The 27998-nt window shown below is 34.4% G+C and overlaps 1 protein-coding gene across 6 annotated transcripts in view; it reads right to left on the bottom strand.

Moving 5' to 3' along the window:
- BBS9 (Bardet-Biedl syndrome 9) overlaps nucleotides 1-27998 on the bottom strand; it is a 614322-nt gene that overhangs the window by 398801 nt on the left and 187523 nt on the right. For all 6 annotated transcript variants that reach the window (XR_013829928.1, XR_013829929.1, XR_013829930.1 and 3 more), the window contains 3 exons: nucleotides 25313-25415; nucleotides 23737-23841; nucleotides 16536-16676 (listed from right to left, as the gene is read on the bottom strand). Coding sequence is in view for 1 of the 6 variants with exons in the window: in XM_079932453.1 (XP_079788579.1) it covers nucleotides 16536-16676; nucleotides 23737-23841; nucleotides 25313-25415 (349 nt within the window). In the remaining 5 variants the exon portion in view is untranslated. The remainder of the gene's footprint in view (nucleotides 1-16535; nucleotides 16677-23736; nucleotides 23842-25312; nucleotides 25416-27998) is intronic.

The raw sequence follows: 27998 nt of genomic DNA, 5'->3' as shown, positions 1-27998 counted from the left end.
ACTGGAGACTTTCACTCTGTACCCAGATGGAAAAACTGGGGCCAAATTTACCCTCCCATCTCAAAAAACTAAAACATGGAATAAAATACATGAACCATTTTTTAAGACATTGGAAATTAGCAAATGAACAACAGGGATCTCTGACAAAAAAGAAACAAAGTGAGCCCTATGTTTGCACCAGCTAACCACCTAGAGAAATTTCCAAGCCACAAAACAGGGGAGGGGAGCCCAGGTGCAACCCAGCATTCTCGTCGAGTTCAAGAGATAGAGTTGGGAATCTGGGAAGGCCAAAGTGGCAAACGTTCTCAAGGCAGAGAGCATATAGAGCAACAGAGAAAGAACTCCAGAGATCTGCAGAGTCCCATTTGAGTACTCAGTAGAATACTAATGGATGCATGCCTATGAGGAAACTACCTGAGGTTGGGGAGGAAAAAAAAAAAACAGTCAAAAAGATTACAGGAAATAATCCACAAGCCCAGACAGGGCCAGAGATAATCCTTGTTCTCACTGGCCATAATATAGACCATCAAAATTCACTAGGTATCAGGTAGAACACATGGAAGAGTTTGGTTTCAGTAGCAGGTAAAGTTCACACTAGAATAAATGTTGCTCCCATTCCACCTAACAAAGCTTCAAAACAACACTAAAAAGGATCAAACTTTTTCAAGTAACTAAAATGTGTCCCAGAAAAAAAAAAACCTCAAGAATATTTAGAGGAAAATTAAAATACTCAACACACAATTCGATAAAATTCAGGAATTCTGTCCTTCAGTCAAAAATTACAGGACACAGAAAGAGAAGAGAAATTACAACCCATTAACAAGGAGAAAAATCAATCAAAACTAACTCAGAAATGACACAGACAATAGAATTAGTAGACAAATGCATTAAAACAATTATTATATTATTATAAATATTCAAAGGAGCTATATTAAATAAAGACATGGAAAAACTTTTTTAAAAAGAGAGAGACCCAAATCAAACCTTGAGAGATGACAACTACAATGTCTGAGATAAAAAAAAATACACTGGGTGGGATTATGAACACATTACACACTGAAAAAAGAAATAACTTGAATGTATAGCAGTAGAAACTACCCCCCAAAAAAGCACAAAGAGAAAAAAGATTGAAAAAACAAAAACAGCATCATTGAGCTCTGGGACAACCCCAAGAGAGAAATATACATATAATTGGAGTCCTTAAAATAAAGATGAATAAAGGAGTGGAGACAGAAAAAAATATTTGAAAAAATAATAGCCAAAATATTTCCAAATTGGATAAAAATTATAACCCATAGATCAAAATATCTTAACAGAGGGAGACCTTCAAGATGGCAGAGGATTAAGACGTGGAGATCACCTTCCTCCCCACAAATACATCAGAAATACACCTACATGTGGAACAACTCCTACAGAACACCTACTGAATGCTGGCAGAAGACCTCAGACCTCCCAAAAGGCAAGGAACTCCCCACGTACCTGGGTAGGGAAAAAGAAAAAACAGAGACAAAAGAATAGGGATGGGACCTGCACCTCTGGGAGGGAGCTGTGAAGGAGGAAACGTTTCCACACACTAGGTAGCCCCTTCACTGATGGAGACCGGGGGTGGCAGGGGGAAGCTTCGGAGCCAGGGAGGAGAATGCAACAGGAGTACAGAGGGCAAAGCAGAGAGATTCCCAACAGAGGATCAGTGCCCACCAGCACTCACCAGCCCAAGAGGCTTGTGTGCTCACCTGCTGGCCGGGACGGGTGGGGGCTGGGAGCTGAGGCTCCGGCTTCTTCGGAGGTCAGATCCCAGGGAGAGGACTGGGGTTGGCTGTGTGAACACAGCCTGAAGGGGGATAGTGCACCACACCTAGCCAGGAGGGAGTCCAGGAAAAAGTATGAACCTGCCTAAAATGCAAGAGACCACTGTTTCAGGGTATGCGAGGAGAGGGGATTCATAGCACCACCTAAATGAGCTCCGGTGATGGGGCAGAAGCCGCAGCTATCAGTGTGGACCCCAGAGACCGGCATGAAACACTAAGAGTGCTAATGCAGCCACCAAGAAGCCTGTGTACAAGCACAGGTCATTATCTACACCTCCCCTCCTGGGAGCCTGTGCAGCCCACCACTGCCAGGCTCCCATGATTCAGGGACAACTTCCCCGGGAGAACACATGGTGTGCCTCAGGCTGGTGCAACGTCATGCCAGCCTCTGCCACCACAGGCTCACCGAGCATTCCGTATCCTTCCCTACCCCTGGCCTGAGTGAGCCAGAGCCCCCTAATCAGCTGCTACTTCAACCCCGTCCTGTCTGAGGGAAGAACAGACCCCCTCAGGTGACCAACACACAGAGGCAGGGCCAAATCCAAAGCAGAACCACAGGAGCTGTACAAACAAAGAAGAGAAAGGGAAATCTCTCCCAGCAGCCTCAGAAGCAAAAGCTAAGAGAATTCAGCACCACCAAACCAGCTTTACAACAAAACGCTAAAGGAACTTCTCTAGGCAAGAAGCACAAGAGAAGGAAAAGACCTATAATAACTAATCCAAAACAATTAAGAAAATGGTAATAGGAAAATACTTATTGATAATTACCTTAAATGTAAATGGATTAAATACTCCAATCAAAAGACACAGATTGGCTGAATGGATACAAAAACAAGACCCATATATATGCTGTCTACAAGAGACCCTCTTCAGACCTAAGGACACATACAGACTGAAAGTGAGGGGATGGAAAAAGATATTCCATGCAAATGGAAATCAAAAGAGCGCTGGAGAAGCAATACTCATATCAGACAAAAGAGACTTTAAAATAAAGACTATTACAAGAGACAAAGAAGGGCACTACCTAATGATCAAGGGATAATCCAAGAAGAAGACATAACAATTGTAAATATTTATGCACCCAACATAGGAGCACCTCAACACATAAGGCAAAAGCTAACAGCCATAAAAGGGGAAATTGACAGTAACACAATCATAGTAGGGGACTTTAACACCCCACTTTCACAAATGGACAGATCACCCAAAATGAAAATAAATAAGGAAACACAACCTTTAAATAATACATTAAATATGATGGGCGTCATTGATATTTACAGCACATTCCATCCAAAAACAACAGAATACACTTTCTTCTCAAGTGCAAATGGAATATTCTTCAGATAGATCATATCTTGGGTCACAAATCAAGCCTTGGTAAATTTAAGAAAATTGAAATCATATCAAATATCTTTTCTGACCACAACACTATGAGACTAGATATCAATTACAGGAAAAAAATCTATAAAAAATACAAACACGTGGTGGCTAAACAATACACTACTTAATAATGAAGTGATCACTGAAGAAATTAAACAGGAAATCAAAAAATACCTAGAAGCAAATGACAATGAAAACACGATGACCCAAAATCTATGGGATGCAACAAAAGCAGTTCTCAGAGGGAAGTTTATAGCAATACAATCCTACCCCAAGAAACAAGAATCATCTCAAATCAACAACCTAACCTTACACCTAAAGCAATTAGAGAAACAAAAAAAAAACCAGCAAAGTTAGCAGAAGGAAAGAAATCATAAAGATCAGATCAGAAATAAATGAAAAAGAAATGAAGGAAATGATAGCAAAGGTCAATAAAACTAAAAGCTGGCTCTTTGAGAAGATAAACAAAATTGATAAGCCATTAGCCAGACTCACCAAGAAAATAAGGGAGAAGACTCAAATCAATAGAATTAGAAATGAAAAAGGAGAAGTAACAGCTGACACTGCAGAAATACAAAGGATCATGAGAGATTACTACAAGCAACTCTATGCCAATGAAATGGACAACCTGGAAGAAACAGACAAATTCTTAGAAAAGCAGAACCTCCCAAGACTGAACTAGGAAGAAATAGAAAATATAAACAGACCAATCACAAGCAGTGAAATTGAAACTGTGGTTAAAAATCTTCCAACAAACAAAAGCCCAGAACCAGATGGCCTCACAGACGAATTCTATCAAACATTTAGAGAAAAGCTAACACCTATCCGTCTCAAACTCTTCCAAAACATAGCAGAGGGAGAATCACTCCCAAACTCATTCTACGAAACCATCACCCTGATACCAAAACCAGAAAAAGATGTCACAAAGAAAGAAAATTACAGGCCAATACACTGATGAACATAGATGCAAAAATTCTCAACAAAATACTAGCAAACACAATCCAACAGCACATTAAAAGCATCATACACTATGATGAATTGGGGTTTATCCCAGGAATGCAAGGATTCTTCAATATACACAAATCAATCTATGTGATACACCATACAAACAAACTGGAGAAAAAAAAACTGTATGATCATCTCTATAGATGCAGAAAAAGCTTTTGACAAAATTCAACACCCATTTATCATAAAAACCCTCCAGAGAGCAGGCACAGAGGGAACTTACCTCAACATAATAAAGTCCATATATGACAAACCCACAGCCAACATCATTCTCAATGGTGAAAACTGAACCCATTTCCACTAAGATCAGGAACAAGACAGGGTTGCCCACTCTCATCATTATTATTAAACACACTTTTGGAAGTTTTAGCCCAGCAATTAGAAAGGAAAAAGAAATAAAAGGAATCCAAATCGGAAAAGAAGAAGTAAAACTGTCATTGTTTGCAGATGACATGATACTATACATAGAGAATCCTAAAGAAAACTACTAGAGCTAATCAATGAATCTGGTAAAGTAGCAGAATACAAAATTAATGCACAGAAATCTCTTGCATTCCTATACATTAATGATGAAAAATCTGAAAGAGAAATGAAGGAAGCACTCCCATTTACCATTGCAACATAAAGAATAAAATACCTAGGAATAAACCTACCCAAGGAGACAAAAGACCTGTATGCAGAAAACTCTAAGACACTGATGAAAGAAGTTAAAGATGATACAAACAGATGGAGAGATAAACCATGTTCTTGGATTGGAAGAATCAACATTGAGAAAATGACTACACTACCCAAAGGAATCTACAGATTCAATGCAATCCCTATCAAAATACCAATGCCATTACTCACAGAACTAGAACAAAAAATGTCACAATTTGTATGGAAACACAAAAGACCCCAAATAACCAAAGCAATCTTAAGAAAGAAAAACAGAGCTGGAGGAATCAGGCTCCCTGACTTCAGACTATACTACAAAGCTACAGTAATCAAGACAGTATGGTACTGTACAAAAACAGAAATACAGATCAATGGACAGAATAGAAAGCCCAGAGATAAACCCACACACATATAGTCACCTTATTTTTGATAAAGGAGGCAAGAATATACAATGGAGAAAAGATAGCCTCGTCAATAAGTGGTGCTGGGAAAACTGGACGGCTACATTTAAAAGAATGAAATTAGAACACTCCCAAACACCATACACAAAAATAAACTCAAAATGGATTAAAGACCCAAATGTAAGGCCAGACACTATAAAACCATTAGAGGAAAACATAGGTAGAACACTCTATGACATCAATCACAGCAAGATCCTTTTTGACCCACCTCCTAGAGAAATGGAAATAAAAACAAAAATACACAAATGGGACCTAATGAAAGTTAAAAGCTTTCCCACAGCAAAGGAAACCATAAACAGGATGAAAAGACAACCCTCAGATTGGGAGAAAATATTTGCAAATGAAGCAACTGACAAAGGATTAATCTCCAAAATTTACAAGCAGCTCATGGAGCTCAATATCAAAAAAATAAACAACCCAATCCAAAAATGGGCAGAAGACATAAATAGACATTTCTCCATGGACGATATACAGATTGTCAACAAACACATGAAAGATTGCTCAACATCACTAATCATTGGAGCAATGCAAATCAAATCTACAAACAGGTATCACCTCACACCAGTCAGAATGGCCATCACCAAAAAGTCTACAAACAATAAATGCTGGAGAGGGTGTAGAGAAAAGGGAACCATCTTGCACTGTTGTTGGGAATGTAAATTGATACACCCACTATGGAGAACAGTATGAAGGTTGCTTAAAAAACTAAAAATAGAACTACTATACCACCCAGCAATCCCACTCCTGGGCATATACCCTGAGAAAACCATAATTCAAAAAGAGTCATGTACCACAATGGTCACTGCAGCTCTATTTACAATAGCTAGGACATGGAAGCAACCTAAGTGTCCATCATCGGATGAATGGATAAAGAAGATGTGGCACATATATACAATGGAATATTACTCAGCCATAAAAAGAAATGAAATTGAGTTATTTGTAGTGAGGTGGATGGACGTAGAGCCTGTCATACAGGATTAAGTAAGTCAGAAAGAGAAAAACTAATATCATATGCTAACACACATATATGGAATCAAAAAAAAAAAGGTTCTGAAGAACCTATGGGCAGGAAAGGAATAAAGAAGCAGATGTAGAGAATCGACTTCAGGACACAGGGAGGAGGAAGGGTAAGCTGGAACGAAGTGAGAGAGTGGGATGGACTTATATATACTACCAAATAGATAGCTAGTGGGAAGCTGTTGCATAGCACAGAGAGATAAGCTCGGTGCTTTGTGACCACCTACAGGGGTGGGATAGGGAGGGTGGGAGGGAGACACAAGAGGCAGGAGACATGGTGATATATGTATATGTATAGCTGATTCACTTTGTTATAAAGCAGAAGCTGGCACACCATTGTAAAGCAATTATACTCCAATAAAGATGTTAAAATATATATCTTAACAAACACCAAGCACAAGCAAAATAAAAATACAACAAAACCAAAAAAACTATACCAAGGTACAACAAAGATGAATTTCTTAAAGGAAAAAATCTTAAAAACAGCCAGAGAGAAAAGACATATTACATGTAGAGGTACAGCTTATGTCTTAATGCAATGCCAGAAAACAAGGGAGTAATATCTTTACAATATTGAAAGAAAAACATTGTCAACCTACAATCTTTACCTAGTGAAAATAACTTTCAAGAAAATGGTGAAAAAATACATTTTCAGACCTACAAAAGCTGAAAAAATTCATCACTAGTATTTCTCCAGTAAAAGAAATGTTAACAAAGTACTTCAAGAAAAAGGAAAATGATACCAGATGGAACCTGGTTCTACACAAAGGAATGAAGAGCAGTGGAAAAGGTAACTCCATGAGTAAATATATAAGATCATTGTCTTAATAATTAATATCTCTTAAAAGGAGAATCACTGTACATGTATAACTGAATTACTCTGCTGTACACCTGAAACTAACAGAACATTGTTAATCAACTATACTCCAATATAAAAAAAATTCTAAAAAAGATAATCACTGTTTAAAGCAAAATTCATAACAATGTATTACAAGGTTTATAATATATGTAGATATAAAACAACAATAGCACAAAGGCTGGGAGGGGAGAAATGGAAGTATACTATTGTACGAGTCTTATAGTATGTTTGAGGCATTATACTATCACCTAAAGATAGACTGTGATAAGTTAAAGATGTATACAGTATTATGCATCTGTGCATTTTTGACAGGGAAATATTGCTTCCAAAGGGGCAAAAATCAATTTATAGGGTTCATCCATTGTAAAGCAATTACACTCCAATAAAGATGTTAAAAAAATTTATAGGGTTCAGAAAAATCTTACTCATTTTATCTATAAAAACAGATATTCATATAGAATATGAACAGATATACAGGATTATCTGTGGTACTAAAACTGTGCAGAGGGGCTGATTAAGAAAAAGATTCTAAATAGTCTTGTGGAGAAAATAATAAAAGAAAGGTTGAGAAACACTGCCATAATCTTCAAAGAAGCAACTAAATTAACACTAGGTGGTATAGTGAGTAAGACAACAAAGGAGATAAAATGGAATCATAAAACATACTCAATTCAAAAGAATGCAGGAGGGGACTTCCCTGGCGGTCCAGTGGTTGACTTCGCCTTCCTAGGGGCAAGACGGGAATAAAGATGCAGACCTACTAGAGAATGGATTGGAGGATATGGGGAGGGGGAAGGGTATGCTGGGATAAAGTGAGAGAGTGGACTGGACATATATACACTACCAAACGTAAAACAGATAGCTAGTGGGAAGCAGCCGCATAGCACAGGGAGATCAGCTCAGTGCTTTGTGACCACCTAGAGGGGTGGGACAGGGAGGGTGGGAGGGAGGGAGATGAAAGAGGGAAGAAATATGGGGACATATGTATATGTATAACTCATTCATTTGTTATAAAGCAGAAACTAACACACCATTGTAAAGCAATTATACTCCAATAAAGATGTTAAAAAAAAAAAAAAGACTTCGCATTCCAATGAAGGGGGTGCGGGTTTGATCCCTGGTCGGGGAGCTAAGATCCCACAAGCCTCATGACCAATAAACCAAAACATAAAAAAAAAACAGAAGCAATATTGTAACAAATTCAATAAAGACTTTTAAAATGGTCCACATCAAAAAATTCTTTAAAAAAAAAAAAAAGAATGCAGAAAAAAAAAACCCGATGAGGCAAATAGAAAACAAAGAGCAAGATGGTAGATTTAAAGCCAACCATATCAATAATCACATTAAAAATAAATGGTCTAGGGACTTCCCTGGTGGCACAGTGGTTAAGAGTCCGCCTGCCAATGCAGGGGACACGGGTTCGAGCCCTGGTCTGGGAAGATCGCACATGCCACGGAGCAACTAAGCCCATGAGCCACAACTACCGAGCCTGTGCTCTAGAGCCTGAGAGCCACAACTACTGAGTCCACGTGCCACAGCTACTGAAGCCCGTGTGCCTAGAGCCCATGCTCCACAACAAGAGACGCCACCACAATGAGAAGCTCGCACACTGCAATGAAGAGTAGCCCCCGCTTGCCACAACTAGAGAAAGCCCGTGCACAGCAATGAAGACCCAACGCAGCCAAAAATAACTAAATAAATTTATAACAAAAAAAAGGTCTAAACACCCCAATTAAAAGACAGATAATATTGTATTGCATTAAAAAAGCCAAGACTCAACTGTATGCTACCTATAAGAAACCTACTTTAAATATAAAGATGTAAACATCTTAAAAGTAAAAAAAGGAAATATACATATATATCACTGTAACACTAGGCAAAAGAAAGTTGGAATAGCTATATTAATATCATAAAAGTAGATTTTAGAGCAAAGAATATTAAGAAAGACCGAGACTATTTCATAATAATCAAGAGAACATTATACACCTAAACTTTCATGTGCCTAAAACGGAGCTTTAAAATGTATGAAGCAAAAACTTCAGATCTGCAAAAAAAAGAAAAGAAATAGACAAATTATAGTTGAAGACTTCAACAAACTACTCTCAATAATTGACACATGTAGACAGAAAATCAGTAAGGATATAGAAGATTAAAAACATTATCAGAAAACTTGCCTTAACTGACATTTACATAAGATCCCACCCTACAACAGAAGAAAATACATTATTTTCCAATGCATGTGGAACATTTATAAAAACAGTCCTATCTTGGGGCCATTAAATAAGTTTCAATAAATTTAAAAGGATTCGAGGCATACAAAGTATGTCTTCCTACCACAGTGAAACTGAATTCCAAATCAATAACAAAAGTTGTACGGAAAATCCCCAAGAATTTGGAAACTACATACCATACTTCTAAATAACACTAGCGTCAAAAAAGAAATCAAAAGGGGAATTTAAAACTGTTTTATACTGAATGAAAATTAAAAACACAACATTCCATAATTTGTAGGATGCAGCTAAAGCAATAGTTAGAGAAAATTTTATAGCATTAACCAACTAACCAAGAAAAGAAAATTAAACCCAAAGTAAGCAGAAGAAAGGAATATGAGAGAAATGAAAAGGAATAGAAAACAAAAAATAAAAAGAGGAAATGAATGAAACCAAAAGCTGGATTTTCAAAACGAGATAAAATGGATAAACCTCTAGTCAACAGATCAGGAACAAAAAAGAGAGAAAACACAAATTAGCAGTATCAGTAATGAGTGAGTTGTCATCACTACAGATTCTACAGATATTAAAAGGATCAGAAAATATTATGAACAACCTTATGCCAATAAATTCAACAACTCAGATGAAATGTACATATTCCTGGAAAGACAGAAACTAACAAAGTTCACTCAATATGAAATAGATAACCTAAGAGGTCTATATCTTTTGAAGAAATTGAATTTGTAGTTTAAAAGCTATCCCATACAGAAAACTCTATGTCTGGGAAACTTCCCTAGTGAATTTTTCCAACTATTTAAGCAAAAAATAATACCAATTCTGCACACTGTTCAAAAAAATTGAAGGGAGGTAAATATTTTCCAATTCATTCCATAAACTCCACATTAATGACACAAAATTATAAAGAAGCAAATTTACAGATCAATATCCCTTATAAACACAGATGTAAAAATTATAAACTAAAGTTTAACAAATTAAATCCCACAGTCTATTGAAAGGAAAATACATCATGATAAAGTATGATTTATCTCAAGAATGCACAGTAGGGCTAACATTAAAAAATTAATCAATGTAATCCACCTATTAACAGACTAAAGAAGAAAATGATATAAAATATCTCAATTGATGTAGAAAAAGCATTGAAAAAATTAAATATCTATTCCTAATAAAACCCATAGCAAACCTGGTATAAAAGGGAACTTCCCCAAGCTGGTAAAGGACACCTACAAAATACTTACATCTAAACATATTTAATGCTGAAAGACTGAATGTCTGCTCTCACCATTACTATTCAACATCGTCCCAGAGGTTCTAGCCAAGGTTAAAAAGCAAGCAAAAAATAAACAAACTGAATCTCCAGACTGGCAAGGAAGAGGTAAAACTGTTTTCACTTACAGATGACATGATCATCTATGTAGAAAATCTGATTAAATCTACAAAAAGAAAGCTAGTAGAAACAATGTTGTGTGATACAAGATCAACATACAAAAACCAATTGTATTTCTATGTACTAGGAAAGAACAATTTGAAATTGAAATAAAACACTACAATTTGCAATCACATCAAAATATATTTTAGGGATAAATCTGACAGATTTGTAAGACCTGTACATTGAAAACTACAAACTCTTAGTGAGAAAAATAAAATATGCCCGAAATAAAGGAAGGTCTCTACTTTCATCTTAAGAAACTAGGATAAGTGGAGCAAATTTTACCATGTTCAATATTGTTAAGATGTTGTTTCTCTCCAAATTGATCTATAGAATTAGATCAGTTGAAATCCCAATTCCAATCAAAATCTCAGGCATTTTTTAAATTGATAAGCTGATTCTAAGATTCATGTGAAAATGCAAATGATCTAGAACATCCAAGACAACTTTGAAAATAAAAGAATAAAGTTGGAGAAATTTCGCTACCTGACTTCTAGACTTATATATAGTAATTAAGACACTATGCTACTGGTATATAGCAATATTGATGGACAAAGACAAATAGATCAATGGAACAAACTGAGCAGAAATATATATATACATTCTGATTATTTATATAGTCCTATGATATACATTCAGATGATTTTCAACAACTTTGCAAAGGTGATTCAGTAGGAAAAAACAGTCTTTTCAAAAGTAGTTTGGCGGAATTCCCTGGTAGTCCAGCGGTTAGGACTCCACACTTCCACTGCAGGGGGCACGGGTTCAATCCCTGGTTGGGGAACTAAGATCCCTCAAGCCGCGTGGTGAAGCCAAAAAAAAAAAAAAAAGTAGTGCTGGAACATTAGATACTCATATGCAAAAATATGAATTTTATCCATATCTCACACCATACATAAATATCAACTTAAAATGGATAAGAGCCCTAAATAGAAAACAGAAAACTAGAAAACTTCTAGAAAAACATGTATGAGAAAAACTTTGTAATCTTGAGTTAGGCAAAAATTTCTCAGATATAACATTAAAATCATGATCCATAAAAAGAAAAAACAGATAAATTGGGCTTTATCAAAATTAAGAACTTCTCTTCCAAAGACACTGTTAAAAGAATGAGAAGACATGCCATAGACTGGGAGACAATATGTGCAAGTCATATAATCTGAAAAGGGAATGAAAGAAGGCAGACAAAAAAGAACACATACTGAGTAATTCCATTTTATAAAACTTCAGAAAGTGCAAACTAATCTATAGTGACAGAAAGGAAACCAGTGGTTGCCAGGGGATGGGGGAAAAATGGATCACAAAGGGGCACAAGGAAGCTCTTTGGGGTGATGGATATTTTCTGCATCATGATTTCAGGGATGGTGTCAAAGGTATATACAAACACCAAAACTTACCAAATTGTATACTTTATACATGTGTACATAAGTTATACTTCAATAAAGTTGTTTTTTATAAAAACAAAAAAATATACTGAAGCTGTGTTTCAGAATTAAAGAATGTATTAAAATGTACCAGAAGAAAATATAATTAATATTTTATAACCTTAAAATAGAGATCATTCTAAGCACAACATGAAAACTTGAAACTAAATAAAGCAGTTATAAAATTAAATTTTAAAATAAATTTTACTACCTAAAAATATAAACCTTATATGTTAAAAGAATACAAGTAGTTAATAACAATTACAAAATTTCTATGCTAACAAATAATTTAGAAATGCAAATTTTAAAAAGAGATGTCATATTTCACCTAACCATGTCAAAAATTTTAAAAGCTTTAAATCCAGCTGCTATCCTGGGTATGAACCCTGATGTTGGGCTTGTAACCTGATACAGTTATTCTGGAAGTAACTTTGGCATTTGAATAAAGTTTTCAAATGTGCATATCCTTTAACTCAGTCATTTATCTTCAAGGAATTTCTCCAAAGAGAAACAGAGAAGTACAAAAAAGCTATGTACATGGCACCCCTAAACAACAGAACATTATGTAAACATTAAAATACAAATTCGTTGACAAGGAAAGATAGCCATATATCTGAGTACCATAAAAGGCTGCTACAATAGCACGCTATTTGTTATTACTTTTTTTTTTTTTTTTTGCGGTACGCGGGCCTCTCACTGTTGTGGCCTCTCCCGTTGCGGAGCACAGGCTCCGGACGTGCAGGCTCAGCGGCCATGGTTCACGGGCCCAGCCGCTCCGCGGCATGTGGGATCCTCCCGGACCGGGGCACGAACCCGCGTCCCCTGCATCGGCAGGCGGACTCTCAACCACTGCGCCACCAGGGAAGCCCTGTTATTACATTTATGTAAAATTTTTGTGTAAAATTACTGGTATCATGGCATACACTGAATGTCAGCTAATTTAACATCTATTCCCAGCCTCTTTTTCCCCAGCCTATCTACATTAGTTCTCAGTCCCCTTTACTGCTAGAAGAGGCCATGTGACAGTATTTTGGCTATTGAGGCCTAAGTAGAAATCTCCTAAGAAGTTTATGGAAACACGCCTTTCTGATAAAAGTTACAGTCATTGCTATAGCTATTTCTTTCTCCTACCTCCTGCCCTGTAGTCAGTTATGATGACTTAAGCCAAAGCAGCTATCTTATTGCCATGGAACAAGCCAACACACTAGAAAATGCACATTGCAAAGAAAGAAAAAAGCTGGGTCTTTGATAACATTCACAAACCACTATACCAGCTTCCACTGCCCACTTGTGGACCTCTCTTTATTTGAGATAAAAAATACATATTAGCTTGCTTAAGTCACATTTAGCCAAAATCACTCCAGATAATTATTTATATATATATGTAAATAAATATTTTCTATATAGCCATTAAGCATATTAAAGCTTTTTATAATTATAATATTCTCTACTGGCCAGTATTTGGGGCACTAGACACCTCCATTCAAACATTGTTGATAGAGTTAACTAGTATGGCCCTTCAGGAAGTCAATTTTACATTATATTTCAAAAGCTTTAAAAATACTATTATCCTTTGCTTGACTCAGTAATTCCACTTTTACATATTCATCAAAGAAGTAATAATAGGGCTTCCCTGGTGGCGCAGTGGTTGAGAGTCCGCCTGCCGATGCAGGGGACACGGGTTCGTGCCCCGGTCTGGAAAGATCCCACATGCCGCGGAGCGGCTGGGCCCGTGAGCCCTGGCCGCTGAGCCTGCACGTCTGGAGCCTGTGCTCCGCAACGGGAGAGGCCACAACAGTGAGAGGCCCGCATACCGCAAAAAAAAAAAAAAAGAAATAATAAATTTAGAGAAATATTGCTATAATATATTTACAATATTAATACACTGAAAACAACATAAATATAGAAAAATATAATGCTGGCCAAATTATTTATGATAGAATAGTATATAATCATTAAAATCATAAAATAAAAAATCTAATTATATAGAAAGGTGTCTCACAGCAATACGCAAAGTAATATTCTTTGGGGGGATGAAATGCTTAGAAAAAATATTTTTTAAAAGAGTAGGGAAATGTAATGAAATATAAGTAGATATTGCTGGGTGTAAGAATTACCAGTAACTTTCATTTTCTTCTTTTTGGTTATTCATTCCTAAATTTCACATTTCTTTTGTAATAACAAAAATTAATTTTAAATATACAAAAAAAAGAACTGAAATAGACAAATAGGAAGAGATGTAGATTAAAAGTAGTTTTATTTCTTCTCTATGAAGATCATTAATTTTATTTCCATTAAAAAATAACTTGTAATAGCAACTTTAACATCATATATAGCAAGAGTGAAACGTATCATGAAAAGTGAAAAAGTAGCAAGAGTACTTCTTTTAAACAATTACAGGATTCCAGCATGTTTAATATGAACACAAATCTGGAAACTCAAAAGAAGAACAAACTATATTACATAAATTGACTCAGGGGAAATTTTTAAAATTTGTCATTGAGTCCCATTTCTAAAGTGAATAAGAAGCAAATATATGCTGATGAGCCTAAGATACCTGTGACATCAAAACAACTGAGTCTAAAATCAGGACAGATGAGTTATAAGCTTTCCTTAGTACTTCTTAACCAATCCATGGCTTACAGAGTTTCCCTCTCTGGTCAAAAGCATACATTCTTATTCAATCTCTATCGGTTTCAGTCATCTACAGTAAAGATTGACCACTCAGAAGCCAGAGTCTTAAACATTTTTCAAAGGCATCAATAAATTTGGTGCGCAACATACAATTTCCAACTATGTTGTCAGGATAGAGTAGGAGACCAAGGAACTAGTATGTTTTCATAAGATGTTATAAAGGTAGTGACTCTCTGCCTTTTTTTTTTTTTTTTCTTCTTTTTTTGGTACGCGGGCCTCTCACTGTTGTGGCCTCTCCCGTTGCGGAACACAGGCTCCAGACGCACAGGCTCAGCGGCCATGGCTCACGGGCCCAGCTGCTCCGCGGCATGTGGGATCCTCCCGGACCGGGGCACGAACCCGCGTCCCCTGCATTGGCAGGAGGACTCTCAACCACTGCGCCACCAGGGAAGCCCCTCTCTGCCTTTTTTATAATCCAAATTTGTTATAAGAAAATTGACGAAGAAGAAAGGGAATGAAAGGGAATTAGAAACCAAAAGGTACAAAACTATTTGCTAACTACACACACACACACACACACACACACACACACACACACACTCTCTCTCATTCATTCAAACTCATTCAAACTAAATAGATTAACTGTAATAAAGAGCATCTTGGAGATTTTTCATAGAGTTATATATAAATAAAGCTTTTAAAAACACTTCAAATTAATGAAAAATAAATTTTAATCACTTTAAGTAGGTAATAACACAAAAGTTGACTTACCATAAATTTCTAAACCTTGTGGGAAATACTTGTATTCTAAATCCATTCACTAATGCAAGGATGAAGATGCATCTTACAGTCAACAGTGCTGATTTTTAATGATGGATTTAAAAGGGTCGATTTAATTCCCAGATTATTTTTTTTAATTCCACCTCATCACCAAGAAAGGTAATAGATGCGACACATTAGAAACCCTGGCAACTAAAGATGTTTTATCCAATCAATGCCTCTCTCTTTTCTAAGCTACTCGAAAAGAAAAACCAACACCTGGAGAAAGTCACACCTTCACAAATTACCAATAATGTTCACTGTGATATTCTAGCTTTATACATGCAGCCCCTTCTAAAGCACTGGAGGCAAAGAATGAACATTGCCCCCTCCAGCTGCTGAAGACAGCACAACCACATAGCGCACCTACTTATGAGGTTACTTTTCAGGGGCATAAGAATATGCTTTTAAAAGGTACCTTTCCAAAAACCTACAATGAAGATGAATAATAAATATTTACATGCTTAGAAAAGGGATATATTTGAAAACCTACAATAAAGATGAATAATAAATATTTACATTCCAAGCCAAAAAATTCCACAGTCTAAAAAGAAACATCTGATGTTTTCATTTCTGAATACTGAAGCAAAATAATGATTATAATAATTTTAATCAAACTTAAAAGGTACGCTTTATTACCTTGTTGATATAAGCTATTTCCTTTGAACCCGCAAACAGAACGAAAAAATCCTTGAGGCACTTTTACATTCTGACTTAACAATTATCTGATAATTACCCCATCATTACCTGCTGATGAAGGATTCCATTCTAAATTCTTAACATTTCTGATGTTACAGGCATGTTACTTCAAGAGTCCTACCTGGAAAGAGACTGAGAAGACTGACTGGAGATTTGTTGGTATCAATAGTTAGTTTGTGGCTTGCAGTTTTTGAAGGCTGGCCTGGTAAGCAGATTAATTTCAGGGGAAGTCTAAACTTACATTGGCTAACTCGAGGAATGCCTGAAATAAAGAGAAACATATATTCATAAATTTGACAAATAAGAAAAATATTGCACTACTAATAGTAGTACATAGTAGCAACATATCTTAGTTTAAATGTTTGTTACCTGCCCATTTCATTTAGCATAACTGAAATAACTGGAAAGCATTATCATAATTTATGTTTTTACTTTATTGTCAAAAAGTACAAGGCAAAAATAAAATCTTAAAAAGGAGCATAGGGGTAAACTCTGCCTTTAATAGTAATATCATATTTTAAAAATCATCACAGTTGAATGCTATATAAAACATTATATGTAGTTATATTCAATTACTGAACTGTCTTTAAGACCTTCAAAGCTCTAGCCCTAACCCAAGACTATCCGCTAAAATGAGCAAAGAATATGAAATTTATATCAGGAAGACTCTATATGACCATATCTAATCATTTCTTTACCCCCCGAATTTTTTAATTTTTGTTTTTTTACTTTTGGAGATTCAAAATACAATTAACAATTTGCAATAAATTATGAGCATGAAAGCAGAATTTGCCCTACTGAAGTTCTAATGAAGTTCATTCTAATGTCATTTTACACATCAATATGAAGAATATTACTTTCATACAAATTGAATTTTTCTCAATCCATTTAACTTTACATATCACTGTTAAGCAACATTTTGAAAGGCTTACATAGTCATTCAATTCTCAAATTTTTTCAGAAAGTATACAGGTATATTGAAATAAGTAACTGCATAAATAAATAACAATGAAGAGTTTTATATCAGAAGTTAAAGTTTTTAAAAATCATTCCTTTTAATATTTTTACAAAGAATGAAACTGAAACCAAAGCAAGTTAAGCTCTCTACTTATAAATCAAGTAAAGCAATTCTACAACTTTAGTTCTCTCTCCTTTTATACTAGGATTCTATTTTTGACTGGGTAAGACAAAAGATAATATACAGAAAACTATATCTTAGTAAACTACTGTAGAAAAAAGGAAAACTTAAAATGTTCTACTCTACTGGATAGATCCACACATTAATTCCTTTATTTCTTTACGGTGGAGTCAGAGAGCAGCTTAAAAATAGCAAAAGCGGAAGCAGTAAAGTTTGGAGACATGATCCCAAATAGGATTCCTAGAATTAGCAATATATTTTGTTAATGCCAATTGGAGTTGTGTGGTTTACTCTATAACCAAGCTGGGAGTACACTTTTCAGAACTACTTATTCACTAGGATAGTAAGAGATCAACAATGGCAAGCATATTGATATATGAAGCCAATTAAATACTTTTTCAGAGCATGTGGAGCATATTTGTCATTCTCTTCAACATAATCTATTATCCATCAAATTTTACATAGCTCATTTTTTGCTCATAACCAACAGATGTTAAATTCACTTCTCCTGGAATCCTAGATGCAAACTATAACTGGTGTCTCTTCAGAGAAGTCCCAGGGTATTATTTCCTGACATTTTGTGAGGTTTTAGAGGCATGTGTATTTGTACTTTAAAATGATGAAATGTTTTGACTCAAAATATTATGGTAACGTGATCTAAGCTACTGCTCAGACCACAACTATCAATAACACTACAAAAAATATTACAAAGCATTATTTTTTCCAACTTCATATATTCCATATATCCCCATATTATGGAAATATACCTACTAATGTTTTTCCTCTACAATATATAAATTACAGCCTCAATTAATAGATGCAGTCTGGAAAGAACAAGGAAACTGAAACCTAGTTCCAGTTCCTTCATTTTCAATGAATAGAATAACAGGGAAAAAATGCTTCATCTTCTGACAATCCTGTACATGCACAAAGAGAAGCTATCTTCTATGTACTTTCAACCAAAGTCTGAGCTAATTGTTCAAATAAAATTTGGCTGTAAATGCTCTTCTAAAACTACACTGCTGAAACTGTGGCTCTACTTCACTTGGACCAGGTACTGACTGAATTTGTGGTCAAACGAAACTAATCATGATCAACAACACTAGCCTTATGTTACTTAGATTATTACCCTAAAACTCCAAGAACCCAGAGCTAAAGAAACTGGTGGTGTATAAATGTTTCAGAAATTGAAACAAATGGATTGCAAGCACTAATAAACCCAAGAAGGGAAATACATTGTAACTCAATTCACAGCTCAGTTAAGTCAGTTAATGACAATATCACACACTAGGGCAATGGTCTGCAGTTGCTAAGATTTGAAGAACCCCTCCAGAATTTCTTTTCTCTCCAGGAATTGTAAACCTGTTTCACAGGACATTTGGAAAACATTACTTTGAAAAATGATGACACTCATACTTAATAAAATGATTATGGCTATTTTTTAAATGATGGCAGCTTGAAAAGTTTTACCATTGGGGGGGAAAAAAGAGTATGAAATCCTTTAGAAACCAGTTTAAGGAAACCATATCTTTAAAAAGAAAAATTATACTGCCAATATTTTATATTACTTCCCATCAAATTAAAACCCGAACATTTCAAAATATAATGTCTAGTATTTAGACATGGAGTTTATCAGTGGCACATTTCTATTGAGATTTACATTTTCTTAAGAAACTTGGAATGCAGATTTGGCTACCAGTTACTCTTCAGGCTATAACTGTAGCTAAGAACCTGAAGCCAGAAACATGTAGAGGTATGTGTGAGTATATGCATATGTGTATCTGTAATAAGGAAGGAAAGAATTATATTGCACTTAAAGACTTTCCAAAGTTGCTAGTAGGATAGCTTTCAACTCAGTTGAAAGAGCCTAACTGATCCTAACTGCCTACCATCAGTGATATTTAGTTGGCAAAACAGTCTCTATTTGGCTTATTCAACTCTCTGAATATAATGCTGAGAGAAAAGAAGAATTTGGTCATTTGTAATACTCAAATATTGGCCTACTCACTCATCACACTGACTTTTCCTACAGTTTTTAAACAAATATAATCACCTCTCCTTCAAACACTTCCCCTTCTAGCCTACTAGAGGAAATGGATAGTCGCAACTACCATGGTGCAATTAATCACAAAATTATTTAACACTTAGAGAGAAAATTCAGATCAAAATCACTCCTGACAGAACAATTTTTCCAGGAAGAGAATTCTAATTACCCCTGGCACACCCAAGAGACCAGTATCACTGTCAAGAGGGATGCCAAAATGTGCTTTAAAAAAAAGAAAAAAGAACTTATATACCAGAGTAGAATAACTATATCTATATATTACACATCTACATAATGCCTTTAGAACTCTTTCCAGGGGCCTGCTAGAGTCATTTCTTATTGAAAACAAGGAACCCCAAAGCAGTAGCAATGTCTGGTAGCCAGAACTTCCTTGATCCCTTCCTGTTATGTCTGGCTACGTACTGTGCTCCATCTGCAGTCATGTTTTACACTGCCCATGTCATGTAACTTTAATGCAGAAATAATGGAGACAAACTCTTATGGGACAACATAAAACCTCGTTTCCTTCTCTTTTTCCATATGTAAAAGCAGGACTGCTTATCTGCAATACAGCCTGAACAGATCAGGCCAATAAAATAGAAAAGTCTTTGAAATTTGAAGCCTTATGTAAGTAAGATCTAAGTGGCAACATATTATTTTCTTGCCTACTAGGTAAAGCTGAATATTTCAACTCTACTCCCTGAAGCTTAATTATAATTTTAAAATATATAATAAGAGATTATTAAAACCAGCTTCAGGTTTGCATTGAAATACTAAAATTTCCATATATTGTGATTTTTTTTTCTCATGGTTTGATCTGAATTTTTAGTAAGAGGAAATAAATTCCTTTCAATAATAACCTTTACTGATTTTTTTAAAATTCAAAACAAATAATTTAAATAATAATATTGTATTTTATAAAAGTTATTGCAAAATCTTATCAGTTACATGAAATCTTGCAAAGTAAAATGTAAATATTCATTATTAAAATTATTTTTAATAACCCAAATTCTAATTTGACAAGCATACTTTATACTATTAAGCTAAAAGCTTACTTCTATTAAAATATTTCTCATATAAATATATATTCACCTCCCAGACACTATGCAACTCAGGTTGTTGGCACCACCAAAACTATATGAGTAAATAATGCCATTATTTTTAAGTATTTTATTTATCTAATTATTACTAATTAATATTACCTAATACTAATCTAAAATGGCTATTAAACTAAGACAAACCATCACATTTAGTCTGTGTCTAGGAGGAAAAATAATCAAAGTAGAAGATCCTTATAGAGTACCTGTCATATAACCAGATACTATACAATCCTAAGTACTTGAACCCTGCTCTTAAAGAGCTCAAAAATCTACTAGGGGAACCTAAGGAACAAACTTAATGAAATTCATAGTATGATAAGTATTATAGCAGAGTAATAAACAAAGGATTTGGGGAAAACAAAATGGTGACAACACTGACCCAGGCAAGTTCAAGGGGTTAGTCCCTTGATGATATTCCCCCACAAATTCTAACAAGACAAGAAATAGGCCCATAGAATGAGTACACATGGCATTCTGATCAAAGAGGTGAATATTTTGGGGTATACAAAATCATACAATTTAGAATTCAGAATTTTTTTCCTTACTCTTTTTAAGTAAACCAAGATAACTGAGCATACAGGTAAATCACCAATGACTTACAAAAATAAGTTGTCAGTGGTGCCTTTGGTTTTGTTCAAAAAAGTCATGGAGCTTCATTGTTTCTCATGACTCTGAAACAACTAATAATGAATAACAAGTATCTATAAGTGGAAACATATACTAGCTTCTCCATAGCCAGATCAAGGCACTGAATCACCCTAAAGAGGTTGCTATAGTTAAAACAGTAGTCCATAAAAAGAATTCATTCATGGTATAATACCAATTGAATTAACTGACCAAATTTCAGTTCTGAAATTCATTTTGTTCTAAATTATCTTTTCACTTACCCTCAGGATTTCGATCTATCCATCAGAGGCAATTCAAAAAGGGATAGGGTAGAAAATGTAACAAATTATCTGTTATAAAATTACAACACAAACTTAACACATATCTGCTTAAAATATAATTTAAAATTTTGAAGATTCTTACAGATGATTTAAATGGCCCTCCAATAAAGATAAGCCAATTCACAATTGAAGAATGTAACATGAATAAATGAAATCTAACAATATATTTCATCCATTCTCAGAAATCCATGAGAGGGTGTTATTCCAGTATAAATGTGGCAAAAACAGGTAAAGATACATGATCTAGCCAAAAGCAAACCAGACTCAATATGTAAATGACATCAAGAGCATTAAATGAATTTTTTGGAAAAAATCTGAGTGAAAGACAAATATATAATATTAATATTTCCAGTTAGTCTTGCTTATATTATAACTTTAGTTAATAGATACTACTATGGAACAATGTCTATTTTTTTTCAGCTGTCATGGTATTCTTTTACTTTTATAGACTTGTTTTTACTTTAACTTCTAATTAACTTTCAACCAATTAATGCCTATGCTCTTTGGTTTAGTAACAATTTATAGTCTTTCAAATTCTGTCTTTAGAAAAGCATAATAGCTAAAAATGGTATGTGCAACCATAAGCTCACTGAATGATTTTATAACTTTGTAATGAATTTTTAAGCCTTTTGTCCACTTGCTAGGTAATCCATTTCTTTATTTTCAACCACTATCACTACTTTTCTTTGAAAGCAAATGAAATAACGAGTTGAATTAAGGCATCAACAATCTCTATAACTACATACACAAGGTGTAACAAAGATAAAAAGTATAATCATGCCTATGATTATTGAGATGTTCAGTTAATGATAAATGATCTAGAGATTTTAGCCAACATTTCCTGTTTTTTATTTCACAACTCAAAATTAAAATAACACTGAACATTTCAATGCTCTTTTCAGAAACATCCAACTAAGAAGTCCATCATTCTTTGATCCCTTACAGAAGATTTGTATTTCTCTCCAAAGCCAGCTTTTGCAAAGCCATTTAACCATAAAATATTTATGTTACCCCAAATTTTGAAAATACAGGTAAATGGTTAAAGTGGTTACTTCTGGCCAGAAATGATTTTTTTTATAATTTAAAGCAAAATAACTTACAAAGAAGGAGAAACAGATTTTGAAAACATGTACTAAAGTTACAAAATCACCTCCAAGCATAGAGTTGTCAATGCATAAAACAGAAAATTCACTTAGACAAAATAAGAACTACTATTATTAAAAACATTGCCAAGGTGCCTTGTTAGCACAGTAGGTAGTTGCATCAGTCTCATAAAAACATTGCTAAGTAAGCAAAGTAGGTATCAACAGAGAGAAAAAAATATGAATAAGGCATCTCTAAGCTTTTTAAATTAAGAAAACTGTACAGAAATGCTTAAAAAACACAAATGCAACATTGTTGAAATACCCTATCAGTTACACTACATTTAAACGTTTTTAAAAAAAGCAATAACTAATTATTCTTATTCTATCAATCAACTAATTGTCAAACTGTTACTATGAAAAATTCACTACACATACACACACACACACAAAACTACAAAATTGAACCCAAGTTGAAATTTATAATAATTAGATCTCACTGGACTAAAGATAACATTTTTGATCTATTAAGAGTTTCTTGAAATAATACAGATCCTGTTCTTAAATATTTTAACATGTAAGATAATAGTTTTATTTAATCACTAAAGCAGTATTTGAAACTCTGAAGACTGACTTAATGTTACAGCAACCCATAATAGTCTTTTTTACTAATTCAGACTAGGTTTTTCTCTTTAGTTCAAATACATGAAGTCTGACTAGATGACATTCTTCTAGGGGGAATAAAAATACATCATATTTGCTATTAATTGAAAAGATAGAATCAAACATTACATATGGAAATCAGCTAAATAGACTATCACTAATTATTCATAACACATCAAAGTAATTTGAACATACATTTTTATTTAACACTAGAAAAGAATATTTTTTCATTTAATAATATTTTACAATGTGTTTTCCCATTTTAAACACTTAAACATTTAACTCATAACTCCAAAAACTTAAAAGAAGTGATTAGGCTTGTAAATTCATGAACAACTGTATGCTTACCTGTAGGTCTGGAATAAGAAACAACAGCATTTCCTTCCAATTCAGATGGTAAATAACTTCCTTTCAGATAAACAGAAAAGCCTACTGTTCTAGTCATCTCTGGTGCTATAAGCAATGTAAAAATAATATATTACATAATTTTGGACAATTATTATTAACAAACAGTTAAAATTAGATATATACTGCATGCCAGCTACTGTCTTAAGCACTTTACATAACAATTACATAGATTAACTCATTTAATCCTCACAACAACCCTACATGGTGGGTATTATTATTATCCCCATTTTTTGGTGCATGAGGAAAATGGCTACAAAGAGATTAAAAAGCTTGCCCAAGGTCATATAGCTAATACAGAGCTGGGAATTGACTCCAGAACAAGAGTACCTAACATTCTACACCACTGCTTCTCTTTACTCAAATGAACAGGCAGCATGAACAAAGCAAAAGGTACGCAAAGGGCAAGAGAACTTGGGAGTGGGAAATAGTACCTTATCATGGCTAGAACACAGACTGCAGGAGAAAATGGAAGGGGGAATTGGATATGGATGTAACTAAAACTGTGGCAACTTGGCAGATTGTGCATAGCCTTCCATATTCATGTATTTGACCTCCAACCTGCATTAGAGAGCTATAAGAGGTTTTTAACTTGAAAAATTAATGGTCCAGAATGTGTTTTAGAAAGACAAGTTGGAAGTATTGTGAAAAATTAAAAAATAAAGTGAGATATCACCTACAAGTTTACCTCAACCATTCAATCACTCATTCACTGATGCAATGAATACTTACTGAGTTTCTACTATCTGTCGGGCACCTAAGGTAGGGGTTGGTTATAAAAAGGAAAAAAGAGAGATATGTTCTTGCTTTTTGTGAATAAGACATAGGGTTCCCAGCTGAACAGTAGCAGTGAAGAAAGACAGAAAAAGACTTGAAAGATAATTCAGAAATCATTTTAACAGGACTAATGACAACTGGATGTAAGTGGTAAGAGAGACCCTATGCAAAGAAATCTTAGGCATTATTACAGTTACCTTACATAGATTCATTTTCTAATTAAGTCCAATTAATTTTCTGATTAAATTCTAATTAAAACAGTTCTGTAACACAGATATCATTATCCCCTTTCTGCAGATTAAAACAAAACAAAACTGAGGCTCCAAGTAATTACTAAAGTAGCTTGCCCATGGTTACACATTGAGTGTCAGAGCCAGGATTCAAATTCAGGCCAGACTCCAAAGCCAATATTCTTTCTTCAAACATTACAGATTCAATAAATAGCTCACTAGAGAAACACCAATAAAAAAGTCTTCCAAAATATAGTATTTAAGTACAATTATTATGAAAAGCGCTTGAAAATCTGTAATTACTTCAACTTAACAGCCATTCACTGAATGTCCATGCTTGATGTTTGGAGGGAAAATATAAGCAAAACAACACAATCATTGATTTCAGGAAGATACCAGTCTCACTATTCAGACAAGAAATAGAGCCATGAAATAAACCCACTGATAAAAAAAATTTTAATTAAAAAAAACCTCATACCATGATAGACTTTAAGCCAAAACAAAACACTTACCCATAAATTCAAAGGTGAACTGATCACAAGTCAATACTAAAGGTGGTTGTACATAGACCGATAATCTGATCTTTTGTAATGTCACTCGATTCTGCAGTGTGACCTGAGAAAATAGAAATCGTTATTAATAAAAAAATTACATTTTTTCCAAATTGATAGAATATCACAACTACTTAAAAAATCATTAGCAAATAATTAGGAAATACCATCTGAGAAAAAAAAATGAGCTGTCACAAAACATAACCTGTAACATAGGTAGTAGATTAAAAAGTTCTACTCAGTTAGAAACTGGGCAAGGGAGTTGAACAGACTTTTCTCCAAGAAGATGTACAAATAGCCAATAAGCACGTAAAAAAATGCTCAAAATCTTTGTATGAAATACAAAGTAAAACCACAATGAGATACTACTACACATCTACTTAAATGCTATAACCAAAAGGACAGACAAAAACAGGTGTTAGCAAGAATGTAGAGAAACTAGAACCTGCATAAATTGCTGATGGAAATGTAAAATGGTATAGCCATTCAAGAAAAAAGTTTGACAGTTTCTTTAAAACTTAAACATAAAATTACCATCTGACCTCACAATTCCATGCCAAGAGAAATGAAACATATGTCCATCCAAAAACTTGTACACATGTTCATAGCAGTACTATTCATAATAGCTAAAACTAGAAACAACCCAAGTGTCCATCAACTGATGAATGGACAAACAAAATATGGTATGTCTCTACAATGAAATGTTATTCAGAATAATATTTAATAATATTAATAATAACAAAAAGAAATGAAGTACTAACACATGCTACAACATGGGTACATTATACTATGCTAAGCGAAAGAAGCCAGTCACAAAGACCACATATTATATGATTCAATTTATATGAGATATCTAGAGTGGGAAAATCTATAAATCTACAGAGACAGAAAATAGACTAGTAGTTGCTTTGGGATAGTAGTGGGATTGGGGGTGGGGGAATGGAGAGAACAGCAAGTGACAGCTAATGAATATGGGGTTTCCCTTGGAGGGACAAAAATGTTCAAAAATTAAATTGTGGTCATCATTCTACAACTCTGCAAATATACTAAAAATCATTGAATTGTACACTTTAAAAGAGCAAATTGTATGGTATGTGAATTATATCTCAATAAAGCTACTAAAAAATGTTCTCTCAAAAGCAGACCAAAAACATCTGCCCTCATGTCTGGTGAATAATTACATCATGAGATATTATATGTGTTCATTCTTCTTTACATGTATAGATGTGGCATCATGAATTATTTATTTTATCTAGTATCAGTATATTACCTTTTACACAAGTTACGCTCTAAAGATTTCCTTTCTAGGTAGGTATTTACTATCAATAGTTTAAATACATATCAAAGCACTACATTTTCTTCCACGGCTTAATACAAAAATACCTGACATAACTAATTCTAGAAAATATCAAAGAATGGCAATAATGACTGCTGCATTTCTAAGCTGGCTGCATTTCCAAACTGGTGCTCTTAGTTGATGATGCTTGGAATGATAATTCCCATTCCAGTCAGAGTTAATAGCTATGAATTCTGGGTTAACAGTTTGACTGAGAAATAGGGTGGGTATGAGTAGAGAAGGCCAGGACTTCTCTCACTCACCCTGAGGAGGAACGTCAATAGAATCCATCAGGCCCAAGGATCTTTACTGGGCCACAATGCTAGGGGCATCAAAGAAAAAGCTTAAAGATCTGGCTTCCACTGGGAACATTCTCTCTTTGGATTTTGTCTCCTAAAAGCCCCAGCCTCTTTGAACAGTCTCTTTGGATGAGTTTATCCACATGGTAAGCCAGATTTATCACAGTCACTGGCCAGGTAGAGTTGCTAGACCAACTAAATCACAATCTCTGGGAGTAGACCTGGGTATTGGTATTGCTTTAATAGTTCCCCAGGTGATAGCTATTTACAACCAGAGTTGAGAAGCACTCTTCTATTATACATGGCACCTTTGCTATGGAATAATTTAGTCTAGTTACTAGACTCTAGTATATGAGACAGATACATTCCATTATTAATTGACATAATGCAAGGGCATACTTAATTTTTAAGAAAAGTCATTTTGAATTTTCTCTTAGGTAAAAGGCATGTATCAACTATTCCTTAATTATATATATACATACATACTATAGATAAACAATATACAAGAATATACATCTGGCCCACAAACATTATACACATATAATTAGATTCAGTAAATGTCTTGTATTAATTTTAAATGATGTGGATATTCTGTACAACTTAAAATAAGCACAAAATTTTTGACTTGCAAAGTAAAAATTTTAAAGGACAACTATTGATGCAAATAAGTACAATAAACACAGCAAATGAACAATGAACACTCAATTTTTACTTTATAAGCCCTGGGAATACATGGCGGGAAATCTGCATACCACAAAGATTCTGTAATGATATCTGACCATTATAAAAAGCATAATACCTTTTTAATAAAACACTGATGGTTATTATGGGAAGAAGAAAGTACGCATGTGCTGTAGACATGATAGCTATTCCACTAAATAAACAGAACGCAATTTCAATATTTTACTGTTAACAATAATATGCTGGTCTGTACATATATTTTTAAATAAAATTAATGATAATAACCATTAGCAGCTTTCTATATTCATGAAACCATGCTAATAAATTATTT

This window comes from Stenella coeruleoalba (assembly GCF_951394435.1).
Source record: "Stenella coeruleoalba genome assembly, chromosome: 9".
NCBI lineage: Eukaryota > Metazoa > Chordata > Mammalia > Artiodactyla > Delphinidae > Stenella > Stenella coeruleoalba.
The sequence above is the reverse complement of the archived record's forward strand: the minus strand, read 5'-3'. Positions and strand labels throughout refer to the sequence as shown.